Source organism: Nylanderia fulva, unplaced genomic scaffold (genome assembly GCF_048542155.1).
Source record: "Nylanderia fulva isolate GAGA-0341 unplaced genomic scaffold, ASM4854215v1 Scaffold12, whole genome shotgun sequence".
NCBI classification, from domain to species: Eukaryota; Metazoa; Arthropoda; class Insecta; order Hymenoptera; family Formicidae; genus Nylanderia; species Nylanderia fulva.
The window spans coordinates 1,004,454-1,017,571 of record NW_028189409.1 but is presented as its reverse complement, the minus strand read 5'-3'; the positions used below and the strand labels follow the sequence as shown (position 1 = coordinate 1,017,571).

Sequence of the window (13,118 nt, the reverse complement as noted above, 5' to 3'; positions counted from 1 at the left end):
GTCGACACACGTGTTATTATATTTGTCCGGTATAGGTGCAACTGTTTCATTATAGCTTTATTAATTATATGAGATACATACACGTGTGCGAAATTAATTAATTTTTAATCACGCTGTGGAAGCTCAAATTGGAATCTCTGATCTAAATGTACTTTAAATAATCATATTTGTAATTTGTGTTTTGTTGCTGCGTTATTTGCACAAGTAATTGCGAGCTAAAAAGCGTTCTGGGTTCTGGGTCAAGAGAAGATCCATCGAAAAATTAACTGTATGTTTCCATTTGTACTCTGGGTCAAGAGAAAATCCATCGAAAAAATTAACTATGTTTCCATTTGTACTCTCTTGGTTTCTATACAAGGTGTTTTTAAATAAATGCAAAAAATATTAGAAGATGAGTCTTTGTCGAAATTTATAAGAGAGTTTTCTCATATAAACATGTACTCCTATATTTCTCTTTGTTACACTCCTCTAAAGGAGAAAGTACATATTAAGTTTTAATATTTTTTTCTTGAAAACTATTGACTTTACGAAAAAAATAAAAGAAAAAAGTTTGTAAATAAATTAAGCTTTCTAACGCATATTTTAGATGATCATATTTCGGTCCCTTAAAAGTTCTAATAAAAAATTGAATAGAAGTTGTTAATTTCATTCCCTTATAACGGGAAAATTTAAAAAAATATTAATAAATATTCTTTTCACTAGCGAAAAATATCCACCAAATTTCATTTTCTAACTTGTCCAAAATTGAAAAAAAAATTTTCATCTTTTCTCTTTTAAAATAGTGTAACTTCTCAGAGGGAAAGATGTAAAAATATTTATACGAAAATTTAATATTTATAATTTATATTTATAATTATTATATTTATGAAAAATCCTTAATATTTGACAAAAAATTATCTCCTAAACTTTTTCGCGTTTTTTTAGAAACACCCTGCATATCGAATAATAAATCAATAGAAACAAATATAAACATTTTCGATCGTGTTTCATCGGAAATATTTATAGCCAAGAGAATTTCTTCCGTGAATTTTTACTGTAAGCTATACTGCATTTGGCATTTCGTGCGAATGGTCGAATGATCAATAACTTTATCGGATCGATGATGGAATCTGGATTCTCGATAACATTATGTATAAAATATAGGCGTAGCTGGTGAACCGCGGATGCCAGCCACGGATCAGCCGCGGTTAAGCTCGACCACGTAAAAGGTTCCATTTAAATATATGGTCCCTCTCGCTGGTGAGCAGGCAATGAAAAATTTTCGCCATTTGCGACACGTTCTCTCCTCCTCGTTACCCCGCGATCAAAGCTATTATATAAGTACACGCGTGCGGGATTAAAAAGTACATATATAAATATCAAATCATGTTCTCTCCTCTAATTAGCGTTTTAAATTATCCTTCAGCCTCTCTTTTTCTTTTCGGGATTGTAGCATATTTAATTAAGCGGTTCGTTTATTACACCTCATCGGCGACGATTGATAATTGGCTAATTAACCGTTTCTCTCTCCCCATGTGCGCGCGCGTATAGATTTTTTTTAAATTAATTTAAAATATGCTACATCTCTTCATTATCTGCCTTCATAGAAAAATGTAATAAAAATCATATCAACAAAAAAAGAAAAAGGGAGATGATATGATGCATATGTTACATGTTTAATGACTTGTTACATAATTTATTACGAAACGCAAAGAGAATGAAAAAAAGGCGCGCATTCATCCGTGACTTTTTTTCTTTATCGCGGAAAGAAAATTACACTAGTTTACAAAAAAGAAATATTTTTGTATTATTTGGAATCATAAGGTCTTTCTCATTGATTTTTGTATGCTGAAGACGATGTCGCAAGCTGATTTTCAGCAACACGTTAGATTTTCGGAATAATTGAGGTTTAATATGCAAAAAATAGTTTATTGCAATATTAAAATTTTTTTTTAAAAAAGATCTTTTTATTTTGAATTTCTGATCAGAAGTCATGACTGTATCTTTTATCCCTTATCAAATTTAATTTTATCATTTTTTTATTTCGACATCTTAATTTTTAGCCATATATATAGGAAGAATTTAAATATAAAATTTTGTTGTTAATATAATAAAATTTGTAGTTTAAGTCTATCAATACACATGGACAATTTAACTTATCGCAATAGATTAAATGTATATTTATATATACAAGGTCTCATTTTAATTGCCTATGTTTTTCGAAACAGATGCATTTTCAAACAAATGTTCCAGACAAAAATTGTATAATCTAAAAAGGGACAAATTATAGTAAAATCAATTTTTGACAAAATAAATTTTTTTCAAAAACCTATTTTCTTCAGGAACATATCCAACGTGGCTAAAATAATAAAAGTGCATCTTATAGGGTCCAAACAATATATTCATGACATCTGATCACACCTTCCAAATAACCTATTTTACAAAAAAATCTCAAATATCTCAAAAAGCCATTTTTTACATTAAAGCTGAATTATTTTGGAAATCGGATATTTTAGCTAAAAATTTATGACACTTTATCTGATTTAACCCTTAACTGGTATCGCGTGGGGTCATTTGAGACTCCAACATAAAATCCTTTCTCAATAGTGGGATATTATATTTTTATGGTTATTTATTTGATTAAATAAAACAACACACTTCTCCAAAGACATCAATTAATCATATCAGTCATTTATTAATGTGTTGTTAATAATTACATAATTTTTCTAAAATCTTTATAAAAAAATTAACATAAGTTTTTACACCTGTTGGGTCATTTTTGACCCCACGATACCAGTTAAGGGTTAAAATAATTTTCAGCTGAAATCTACTATTATTATAGGTAAACCGACTCGATTTGGTGTTCACAGATGAGAATAAAAATATATTTAATTGTAGATATTTCACCAAAATTATAACGTTATTCTAAAAGCAATTAATCTCACATCAGTTGCAATAATCTCGCCTGACAATTTTAGATTCCGCGATTCCGTGTATTTAACTTTCATCGCGCCGACTGCGAGTGAACACTCGCGGGATATTTGCAAGGAAAATATCACTCGCGCCACGTCACAACCTCCCGCAGCATCAAATATAACTGGCAAATCATAGCGCGGTAGGAAGGATTTAACTTCGCAGCCAGAGATAAAAACTGATGGCGTGCCCCGAGCATTATTGCGACGCGAACGGGAAAAACTACGTGTCGCATGACACATTCTTCGTATATTCCCCTCCTTTCTCTCTCACTTTCGCTTATTTTTATCAAGAACCCCGACGTGCAAAAATAAATTGGATATATATTGTACTACTCTGTTTCTGCTCTGCAAAATGTTTTGTCGTCGCGACAGATGGAGACGCCGCGAATTTTCACGCGGCAAAATTATTAACATCGTGAAATATAACCCGGCGGTATATACTTTACAGCGAACATATACATATATCTAAGCGATAAAAAATATACTTTGTACGTGTCGCTGAAACTCTTAAGTTCCCCCTTTTCTTTACTCGTTCGTCTTTCTCTGTTTAGCATTTTAAGAAACGCAATTTACATCGTATTCGTGATATTACGCAATGTTTATGTCATTGCGGAGGGATGCATCGCCTGCATAGATGCAACTTGCAATATTATTGGAATTGCGGCAACATGCAAACAACGGCTTCTCTTTTTCCCGCGTATTTTAACGCGCGAGAGAATTCGGGCTGATACTTGTTCGGGTATAGCACATAGAATTTGTTGTATACAATATATATGTATCTGTGTGTATCGAATTTCCGAGCGAAAGCATTACTCGAAAGATTGATCGTACCTATTTGGCCGAAACCAAATTACACTTCTATCTTACCAGTTATTTCGCGTTCACGGTTAGTCTGGTTTATTTATGACTATCGCGATAAATAATTAGCTCCCTAGTAATAAAGCGCAAGTTTTTTATCGTACGAGAAATCATCAATATCGTTCAAGAAAAAAAGTTGGTGAAAGGGCGAATACTTTGTGCCTCGCAGAAAAAATTGATACATTGGGAAAATATTATAAATATATATGATATTTTAAATCGGCCAATAGAGCCCAAGCGCAAAAAATTAATTCTTCGGAACTGTATCTCTTGGTTTGAGATTACTAACAAGTTCCATCTATAAATTAATCTCAAACTTACATATAAAAAAAAGAAAAAATTATTTCTCATTTGATTATAAATATACTCTTTTTAATATTATAAATATACTCTTTGTGGATTTATGAAGATCTAAGCAAATTAGTTTTTAAATTCAGCGGTAAAAACAAGATGAAATTTCTTATGAGATAGTACTTTAATATTAAAAATATACTCACGCTAAAGGGTATCAATGAATTTTTCACGGAAGGAATCATCCATTGTTGGAAAAGCGACATCACCACTTGGCTTCCTACAACGACTTCCAATATTCGTTTTATAAGGAACCTGTAAATTAAATGACACGTCGATGATCAAAGGGAATATTTTAATTAATTATATTAATATAAAATAAAATTCAATGGTCAAAATATGCATATGTATATGTATGTTGTATGTGTACAGAGTGCTTCTAAATAAGTGCGAAAAATTCTAGGAGATAATTCTACAATTCTTTGTCGAAAATGAAAACTCCTATATCTTTCTTTCAAAGGGGAGGATATAAAAATTACGTTTATTTTTTTTTCTTAAATTTTAGACAAGTTAAATGAAATTTGATGGATATTTTCTACTAATAAAAAGGATACTTATTAATATTTTTTTAATTTTCCTGTATCATCATAGAATAATGAAATTAGCAACTCCTAATCAATTTTTTATTAAAACTTTTTTACGAGTCAGAATGTGATCATATAAAAATATGTAGAATTTAGAAAGCTTGATTCTTTTAAAAATCTTTTATTTCTTTTATTTTGTTATAAAATCAATAATTTTCAAGAAAAAAAAACCTAATTTTCATCTCCTTCTTTGAAAAAGTATAATTGCTTAAGGGAGAGATATAAGAGTATATATTTATATGAAAAACTTCCTTTAATTTTTGACAAAGAATCCTCTTAAAATTTTTCGCACTTATTTAAAATTATCCTGTACATGTGTACATATAGTTTTATTTAATTTCAACTATATTTAAATTTAATCTTAACTAAATTTAAATTTTGTGAAAAAAATTTGTATATATAAATTTCAAATTCTCTTTGTGTTTTAATAATGAAATATCATATTTATATACCATTAAAAAAGATAATACATTTTTACCACTTTTACATCTAGATATACATGTATTTCTGCCATTACGCGGCGAACGCGCAGATGTACCTTTTATCGGATTTATCGGCCGTCCGACCTAATTCGTTTCCACGTGATTCGATTACATTGATCATTACGCGACACCAGTACACATCTATTTGCTCTCAGATTTTATCGATGGCGCAAACCGATTTCCGGCCAACCCCCATGAATTTCCACCCCCATTCTCGTTACCATCCTATTCGCCCGTTCTCTCTTCTCTCTCTCTCTCTCTCTCTCTCTCTCTCTCTCTCTCTCTCTCTCTCTCTCTCTCTCTCTCTCTCTCTGGACCATATACCGATTCTCGAAAAATTGAAAATACGACTTTTGAGTGCTGTCGCGTGAAACGACGCTCCCATTCGATGGCACGTCGTCCGCGCGAGTTTCGTTTCCGGTAAACTGCCGGCGACAAGCAAAGTCTGGATGCACTTTTCGATGAACGCAACTGCACGGAAAGCACACTGCCGCGCCGCACAAAAGGGAAAAGCGAGCTGTAAAAACCGGTAAGGATGGCGATACGATGGTCGGAAGAACGAAACTTGAAAAAAGATGTGACGCGCGGATTTATTAAATCTGCGATTTAAATATAGGTATATCATTTTTTCAAAGTAACATTCAGAGTGCATAATTAATATTACAGAAATAATCTAAATCGAAATTTAATTGTCATAAATATATATATAACTGACAGTGTTGAACTTATAATTTAAAATTAGCTAGATAGAGATGAGATGAAAATGTGTTTTATCTTAGATAAGATGAAAATATATTATTTCGTTTTAAATATATCTAGATAAAATTATATGGCGATTCATCTAGATAATGTTCTAGATAATAATTTTTAAGATTGCTTATGTAAACATAGTTATAAAAAAAATGTAAATTATAAAAGAGATATAAAAATATATATTCTTTTATTTATAAGAGAATTTTTAAGAATCTTTTATTTATAAAAAGATATAAAAATATATTATTATACTATTATTTATAAATTTTTATCGTTTACTAATTCAAGTATTTTTATGTGCTGTATCATCCTAAACCAAATTATCTGAACATTATTTTAGATAATTTAATAAAGATAACACTTTCCATATAGATAATAAAAATATGTATTATCTCTCTATATAAAGGTAGGACTCTATATAAAGATGACGCCAAAATTTTATCTAGATAATTATTTATATAATTTTATTCATAACAGCAAACACTGATAACTGGATATGTATGTAAAGATATTCAATATTAAATTCCTCATTCACATATTTTATAATAATTTAAGTTTTATATATTTATTTCGCATTATTATCGTAATCATAATACCGTAACATTGCTCAAATTGCTAATTATATTTTAATATTAAATATGAAAATTGAAATTAAGCAAGTAACGTAACATTTTTTTACCGGAGGTTCATAAACAGATCTTTTTTGAGCCACATTTCTAATTAAATTATATTAATAAAATATAAATAACAACACATGATACATTCAAATAAAATTTTTGCACACAGCACCGATATAAAATTTTAAACTTCTTTCAATTTCGACTCTCACAAATAATTTACGTTCTCGATAAAATGACAAAGAATCCTCAAAATTTTCTTCCCGGAGTTTAAGAATTCGTTTGCAGGAATCCGGAGTTTCGTAAACCAGTGACTTTGGCATCTGTTGACATTCTTTAACAAAACGAAAATAAGACGTAAAAGAGAGAGAGAACCCCGTACGGGGTTACACCACGGCGAAATGTATATACGAGAAATCTGAGAGAGCAAACACGGATTTATACGCCTCACGCAATGTATGCACTCGCGTGACCCAACTCAGACAATATCAAGTTTCCACTCGACCTGCCTCCCGATCGAAGGCGAATCCGTAGTAGGATTCTTGAAAACATATGTAAACTGAAATAAGACTATATTGCTTTGTGTGAGAGGTGCAAGTCGAATAGAGAGGGAAGCCTATCTCGTGTAACTTTTTTCAAAATATTTTCGTTTTCCAGCCATCTCCGAAACGATTGGCAAAAATTCGCAAAAAAAAAAAAAAAAATTAATCCTATAAGACTATATATATATATATACAGGGATATTTTATTTTATAATTATTAAAACCATTAAGGGGACCATAACTGGTTTACCGACTTTGAGTTCAAGGGCTTTTCTTTTTATTGACTATTTTGCTTTTTATTGGCTAGATTGAAAAATCCTTCTTCACAATTAAAGTACTGATAATAATAAACGGGGAGCGCTGTAAATTCGTATAAAAAACAATAAAAGTTACAAAATTATAGTTTTTTATCTTGCATCAGTTCATAACATAACTTATTTAGTACAAAAATTCTGCAGTTTATTTGTGCACAAAATATGGCCAATAGAGATGACATGAAAAAATAATACAGAAATAATAAAAATGAGATTAAAAGCCTGTATCAAAAGATTCGTAATTGTATTAATTATGTATATTTGCGTGCGGAATCAAAGTCAAGGCATGAAACAGCAAAAATTAATTGCCAGACAGCGCTCCCTATTTATCATTATCAGTACTTTCATTGTAGAGGATTTTTCAGTCTGTATATTCAATAAAAAGTGAACCTAATCTAACTTAAAGTCGGTAAAACAGAACTACGGCAGCATCTCGCGTTTCCGATTAAAATCTGTTGATTTTATTCTAAATAAAAATTGAGGGATACTTCTTTTTAACTGCACTAGTTCAAAATTTATCCTTTTTACTTCACATTTTGGAACAAAAAAGATAAACTAATTAAAATCACTCACCTCTTACGAATCCGTTGCGTTCTAGGAAAGTTCAATTCATAGCACAAAGTAGGCGCCAATATGTAGTAATAAAGATCGCCGAGGTTTAAGTTGTCAGGATATTGTACCAATGCATTTCCGTGATCGCTTCTTTGCTCAAAGTCGTTGACATCACTTGTACTTTGTTTGATGCTGGAAGCTGCGACAGAAAAATCATATTTTCGTCATTTTTTAAATTGTCATTGACCACAAAAGCGACCAAAAACTTGCACATTACTTCCTCGCCATTCTATTTCGCTCATTAAGCAATGTCTGTATATGCTTTAATTTTTGTAAATTTCAAAATATCGAACTTATCGAAAATATTAATAATTTAAGAATAATTAATATTGAATTTGGAATGATTTGATGCAATATGGTTTATTTTTGATAAAATTTTGAATTTTTTAAATGTAAATTTTGAAATATCCTGAATAAAATATTATTTAAAAAATATTGTGCAAATGAAAATTTGCACATTGCTTCCTCATCTTATATTACTAATTAGGATGGTTTTTCAATTATGACTTCCTCACAGAGGAAGCTTAATTTGCACGTTACCGTAATTTAAAAACTTTCTTAATGAGCGAAATTGAATTGTGATCAAGCAATGTGGAAGTTAGCTTTTTCTATGAGAAAGCCATAATTGAAAAACCATTCTAATTAGTGAAATAATATAGTGAGGAAGCAATGTGCAAATTTCCATTTGCACAATTTTTTAAAATTGTTATTGCTCAAAAGCGAAACAAATTATTCATAATATTATAAATCAAAACTGTCTCTTAATTGCTTTTACTACAAAATAAATAAATAAATAAAAATAAAAAATTTGTTTTTCAGAAATAAATATGCAGCAATGGCTGAGTGAGAGAGAAAGATAAAAAAAGACAGAGTCAAAAACCAAATGAATAGACGCTTGCAAAGAAACTTTTCCGTTTAGAGGCAAAGGATAAAAAGCACAAAAAAATATTAGACTAAATCTTAAGTATCTAACAATAAGAAGAAAATACTTAGAGGATTGACGTTCTAAAACGCTCGCTCGATCTGTTAAAAATTGAAACAAGGATTCCTAGGGAAACTTTTCCAGCAAAGAAGAAAAGAAAAAAAATCACAGCTACACGTTTTCTTTCGCCTCTCCCTCGAGTCCCTCTCAGCCGGTCCTTAAACAACAAAACCGAACCGCTCGCGCGATTTCCTCGGTCGGGAAGCTCGGAATTCCTCAGCGCCGCGCTAAGCACGCGGATTCCCATCTGCGCGTCTAATCCCACTCCGACGCGTAACTGATAGAATCCCCTCAATTATCCAAATCCGATGAATAATCCAATCTGGAATTCAAATAAGCCCGGGGTGCGCCGACTGCCTAGTTCCACGACGGCGACCCGAACAGAGGGAGGTTGCGCCTCGTTGCTGCTCTCGTACCTACCTCGACAGTCTCTCCGGTTGCGTCGCGACATCGAGGGAGGATTTTGCGCTACTCGCGGCTCGTTCTCCGCGACACCGATCGACGTCCACGTCGTCGACGACCGAGCGTCGTCCCGACCGACGTCGTTCTCCAACATCCCTACGTAATAAATGTAGAAGAATTCGAGCAAATTAAATTCCTCGTGCAGCCCCCCATCCATTTACTTCGTCGTCGAGTTCCACTTTTCCTCTTCGTCCTTTGAATAGCGAAATAAACGTTGCTCCTTCCTGCCTTATTTCCTTTCTCTTATTTTTCCTTCGGAGATCCGCTGTCGCGCGCGACAGAACGAAAAAAATTCTCTTACAAAAATGTCTGTCCAAGACAAGACGACATTTCGCGCGTCAGCTGTTCGCGCGATTGTTCACCGACATTTCTCGAGTAATGAAAAATAAGATTATAAAATTAGGTTCTTATAATCGTTCTTAATACGAAAATAAGATTTTTAATAATTGTGTAGTATTTATATTTATCTATATATTTATATTTATGAGGGTGATTTGAAATGATTCTTTCGAAAATTAAAGGAGATCTTTCATCTAAACGAATTCCTATATCCCTCACTGAGGAATTACACTCTTTCAAAAAGGAAGATGAAAATTAGGTCTTTATTTTTTCTAAAATTTTGTTTTCGTTCTATTTTTTCCAATATTTACTATAATCTTGTTTCGCTTGTTTTTTTTTTTTTTTTACTCTAAAATTCTACTTCTCGTAACTCGAAGCCGACAAACCTTGTTGTGCATGATGATGTATTTTATTTTATTTTTTTTTGTAAACTATTGATTTTACAAAAAAAAATAAAATAAATAAAAAGAGTTTATAAAAAAATCAAGTTTTTTAAATGCATATATATTTTTAGACAATCACATTCCGATTTCGTTAAAAAGTTTTAATAAAAAATTGAATAGGGGTTGCTAATTCCAACCCTCTAGAACGATAGAAAAGATTTTTAAAAAATTTTGTTTTTTATTAGTTGAAAATATCCAAGTTTAATTTTTTTTAATTTGTCTAAAATGTGGAAAAAAATAAAACCCTAACTTTCACCTCTCCTTTGGAAGAATGAAAATTTTCAGAGAAATATATAAAAATAAATATTTATATATATAAAAGACTTTAACTTTTGACAAAAATCATCTTCTAAAATATTTCGCATTTATTTAGAATCACTCTGTATATTATTACAATCGCGTGTTGCAATTATAATATTGTGATAAAATTACAGATAAATGTAAACAACTGTAAAGAAAACATCTCGAGTGAAACATACTCTGAATTGCATACACTTGGCGGTAGAAATAATAAAATTGTAATGTAATTTCGGCGAACGTCCAAATAAACACAGTTAGCGAGTGGTGCACAATCGCGTGGAAGCACTCGAAAACGGTTTAATGATTCGTTAATGTTCCACGTAAATTCGTTTCATCAAGCCTGTGATCTTCGGCCACCACATACAAGTAAACCCTCACTTTCTCTCTTCATTGGCGGATTATTCATTACAAACCGTTCTCTCGGCTTACACAGACTGCTTGTATTTATTCGGATTTATTTCCGGTTGATCAAATTATACATATAAATGCTTGAGTCTTTTACCAATTTTCACCGACATGCGGAATTACAAATTGAAATTATTAATATCACCAGTGTTGTGTTTAGATGATTTAAAAATTATGTAGATAAAGATAAGATAAAAATATATTAATTTATTTTTGATAAGATAAAGATGATTTTGAATTTAAATGTATTTAGATAAAAGATGAGCACAGTTATACAAAAATGTAAATTATAAAAGAAATTTAAAAATATATTCATACTTTTATTTGTAAGTTTTTATCGCTTACTGCTTAAATTCTACTACTTAAGTATTTTTAACTATGACTCTACAGCAACTTATCTGAATATTATTCTAGATAATTTAGTAAAAATAACACTTTTTTTCATCTAGATGCAGATATAGATAATATATATTTTTATTATTTATATAAAGATAAGATGACGTCATAATTTCATCTAGAGGATCACGTATATAATTTTATTTAGATAACAACAAACACTGAATATCACGTGATTTGTAATGAAACTCGCTATGTAATAATAGTTTCAGATGATGGGAGATAACCACGTATCTCTTAACTTGCAGATAAATAAGATTACGATTTATAGCATGTACTAATTTAGTTAAGCCTAAAGCCAATTAAATTCTGCTTCATGTTTTAGATACATCTTGAGATTAAAAGATAATTGATATTATTCAGTGCTTTATTTAGTGTTTATGTGCTGATAGAATATGTCAGGGTGCTGTAACATGGCAGTCGGAATTTGGGAAAACGGAATATCGAAAAAGTACTAGAATAAAAGATCAACCAATCAGAATTATTTGCAGAAATTTGAACTTAACGTTTAATGAAAATTAACCGGGATTGAATTTTATCTCTATAAGAAGAATTATATTGTTAATAAAAATAATTGTTTGGTATTTATTAATATATATACATATATATATATATTCAATCAAAATATTTTAACACATAAAATAGTTATTATATTGTCACGAATAAAAGTCGCGTGTTTGTCGGTCCGGTTTTTTGTGACTGAGCTCCCCATGAACTAATATTTCGGAGCATTTCGAAAATTAGTAAAAATAGAAAAATTTATTTTGATAGTTTTTCGACAAAAAATAATTAATACAATAAAAAATATATAAAAAAGTGAAATTTGTATGTATTGTTTATTATAATAGAAAATAATAAAAAAATTTTCTAAATTAAAAAACAATTTGATATTAAAATAACATTCCGTTTTCCATAAAAATCATTCCATGAGGAGCGAGGCTTATTCTAGTACTTTTCCGAGATTCCGTTTTCCAAAATTCCGACTGCCATGTGTCAGCACCCTCAGATCTAAGGAAATGTTTCTTTATTCGTAACGAGATAAACTTTATTTTGTAATAGATTCATGCAATGAAGTAGCTTTTTATCTTAATATAGTTTGAGAGATGACTTGAGACCGCATCGTAACGCGTCCTTGTACTATAATGTGCCAAATCAATAGTACACCGACGTACAATGCACAGCAATAATTATACTCTGTATACATGTGTAAATTAGTATCAAGTGAGCAATCAAGTGTCTTCAGTAACGTCGCTAATCGAATCATCATTGCGTTCGCGCAACAGCTTGTGCCGCAAATTTGAGCGCAATAAATAACGAAATATATACAACATTTAACACTTGTATGTATAATGTACAGGATGTATCTAAAAAGTGCGAAAAATTTTAGAAGATTATTCTCTGTCGAAAATTAAGGGGTTTTCTTATGTAAACATATACTCTTACATTTCTCTCTAAGAAGTTACACTTTTCTAAAGAAAAAGGTAAAAATTAAGTTTTTATTTTTTTTTCTCAAATTCAGACAAATTAAAAAAATGAAACTTGGTGGATAGTTTCCGTTTCATTTTTTTAATTTTATCTCCTGAAATTTCTCGCACTTTTTTAGATACACCCTGTATCATTTATTAATTATAAGTAAAAACAAAGAGGATTAGAACAAAATTTAGTATATAAAAAGGCCAACTAATCGAGCATTATTAGATGATATAAACTAAGTATTTATTCTA

The 13,118-nt window shown here is 30.6% G+C and overlaps 1 protein-coding gene across 2 annotated transcripts in view; it reads right to left on the bottom strand.

The window, feature by feature from the left end:
• mdy (diacylglycerol O-acyltransferase) overlaps positions 1–13,118 on the bottom strand; it is a 149,264-nt gene that overhangs the window by 34,545 nt on the left and 101,601 nt on the right. The window contains exons 7-9 of one of the 2 annotated variants that reach the window (XM_029319160.2): positions 9,470–9,607; positions 8,029–8,206; positions 4,310–4,418 (exon numbers count right to left, since the gene is read on the bottom strand). In XM_029319160.2, the coding sequence (XP_029174993.1) occupies positions 4,310–4,418; positions 8,029–8,206; positions 9,470–9,607 (425 nt within the window). The remainder of the gene's footprint in view (positions 1–4,309; positions 4,419–8,028; positions 8,207–9,469; positions 9,608–13,118) is intronic. The other variant, XM_029319161.2, reaches the window with a different exon arrangement.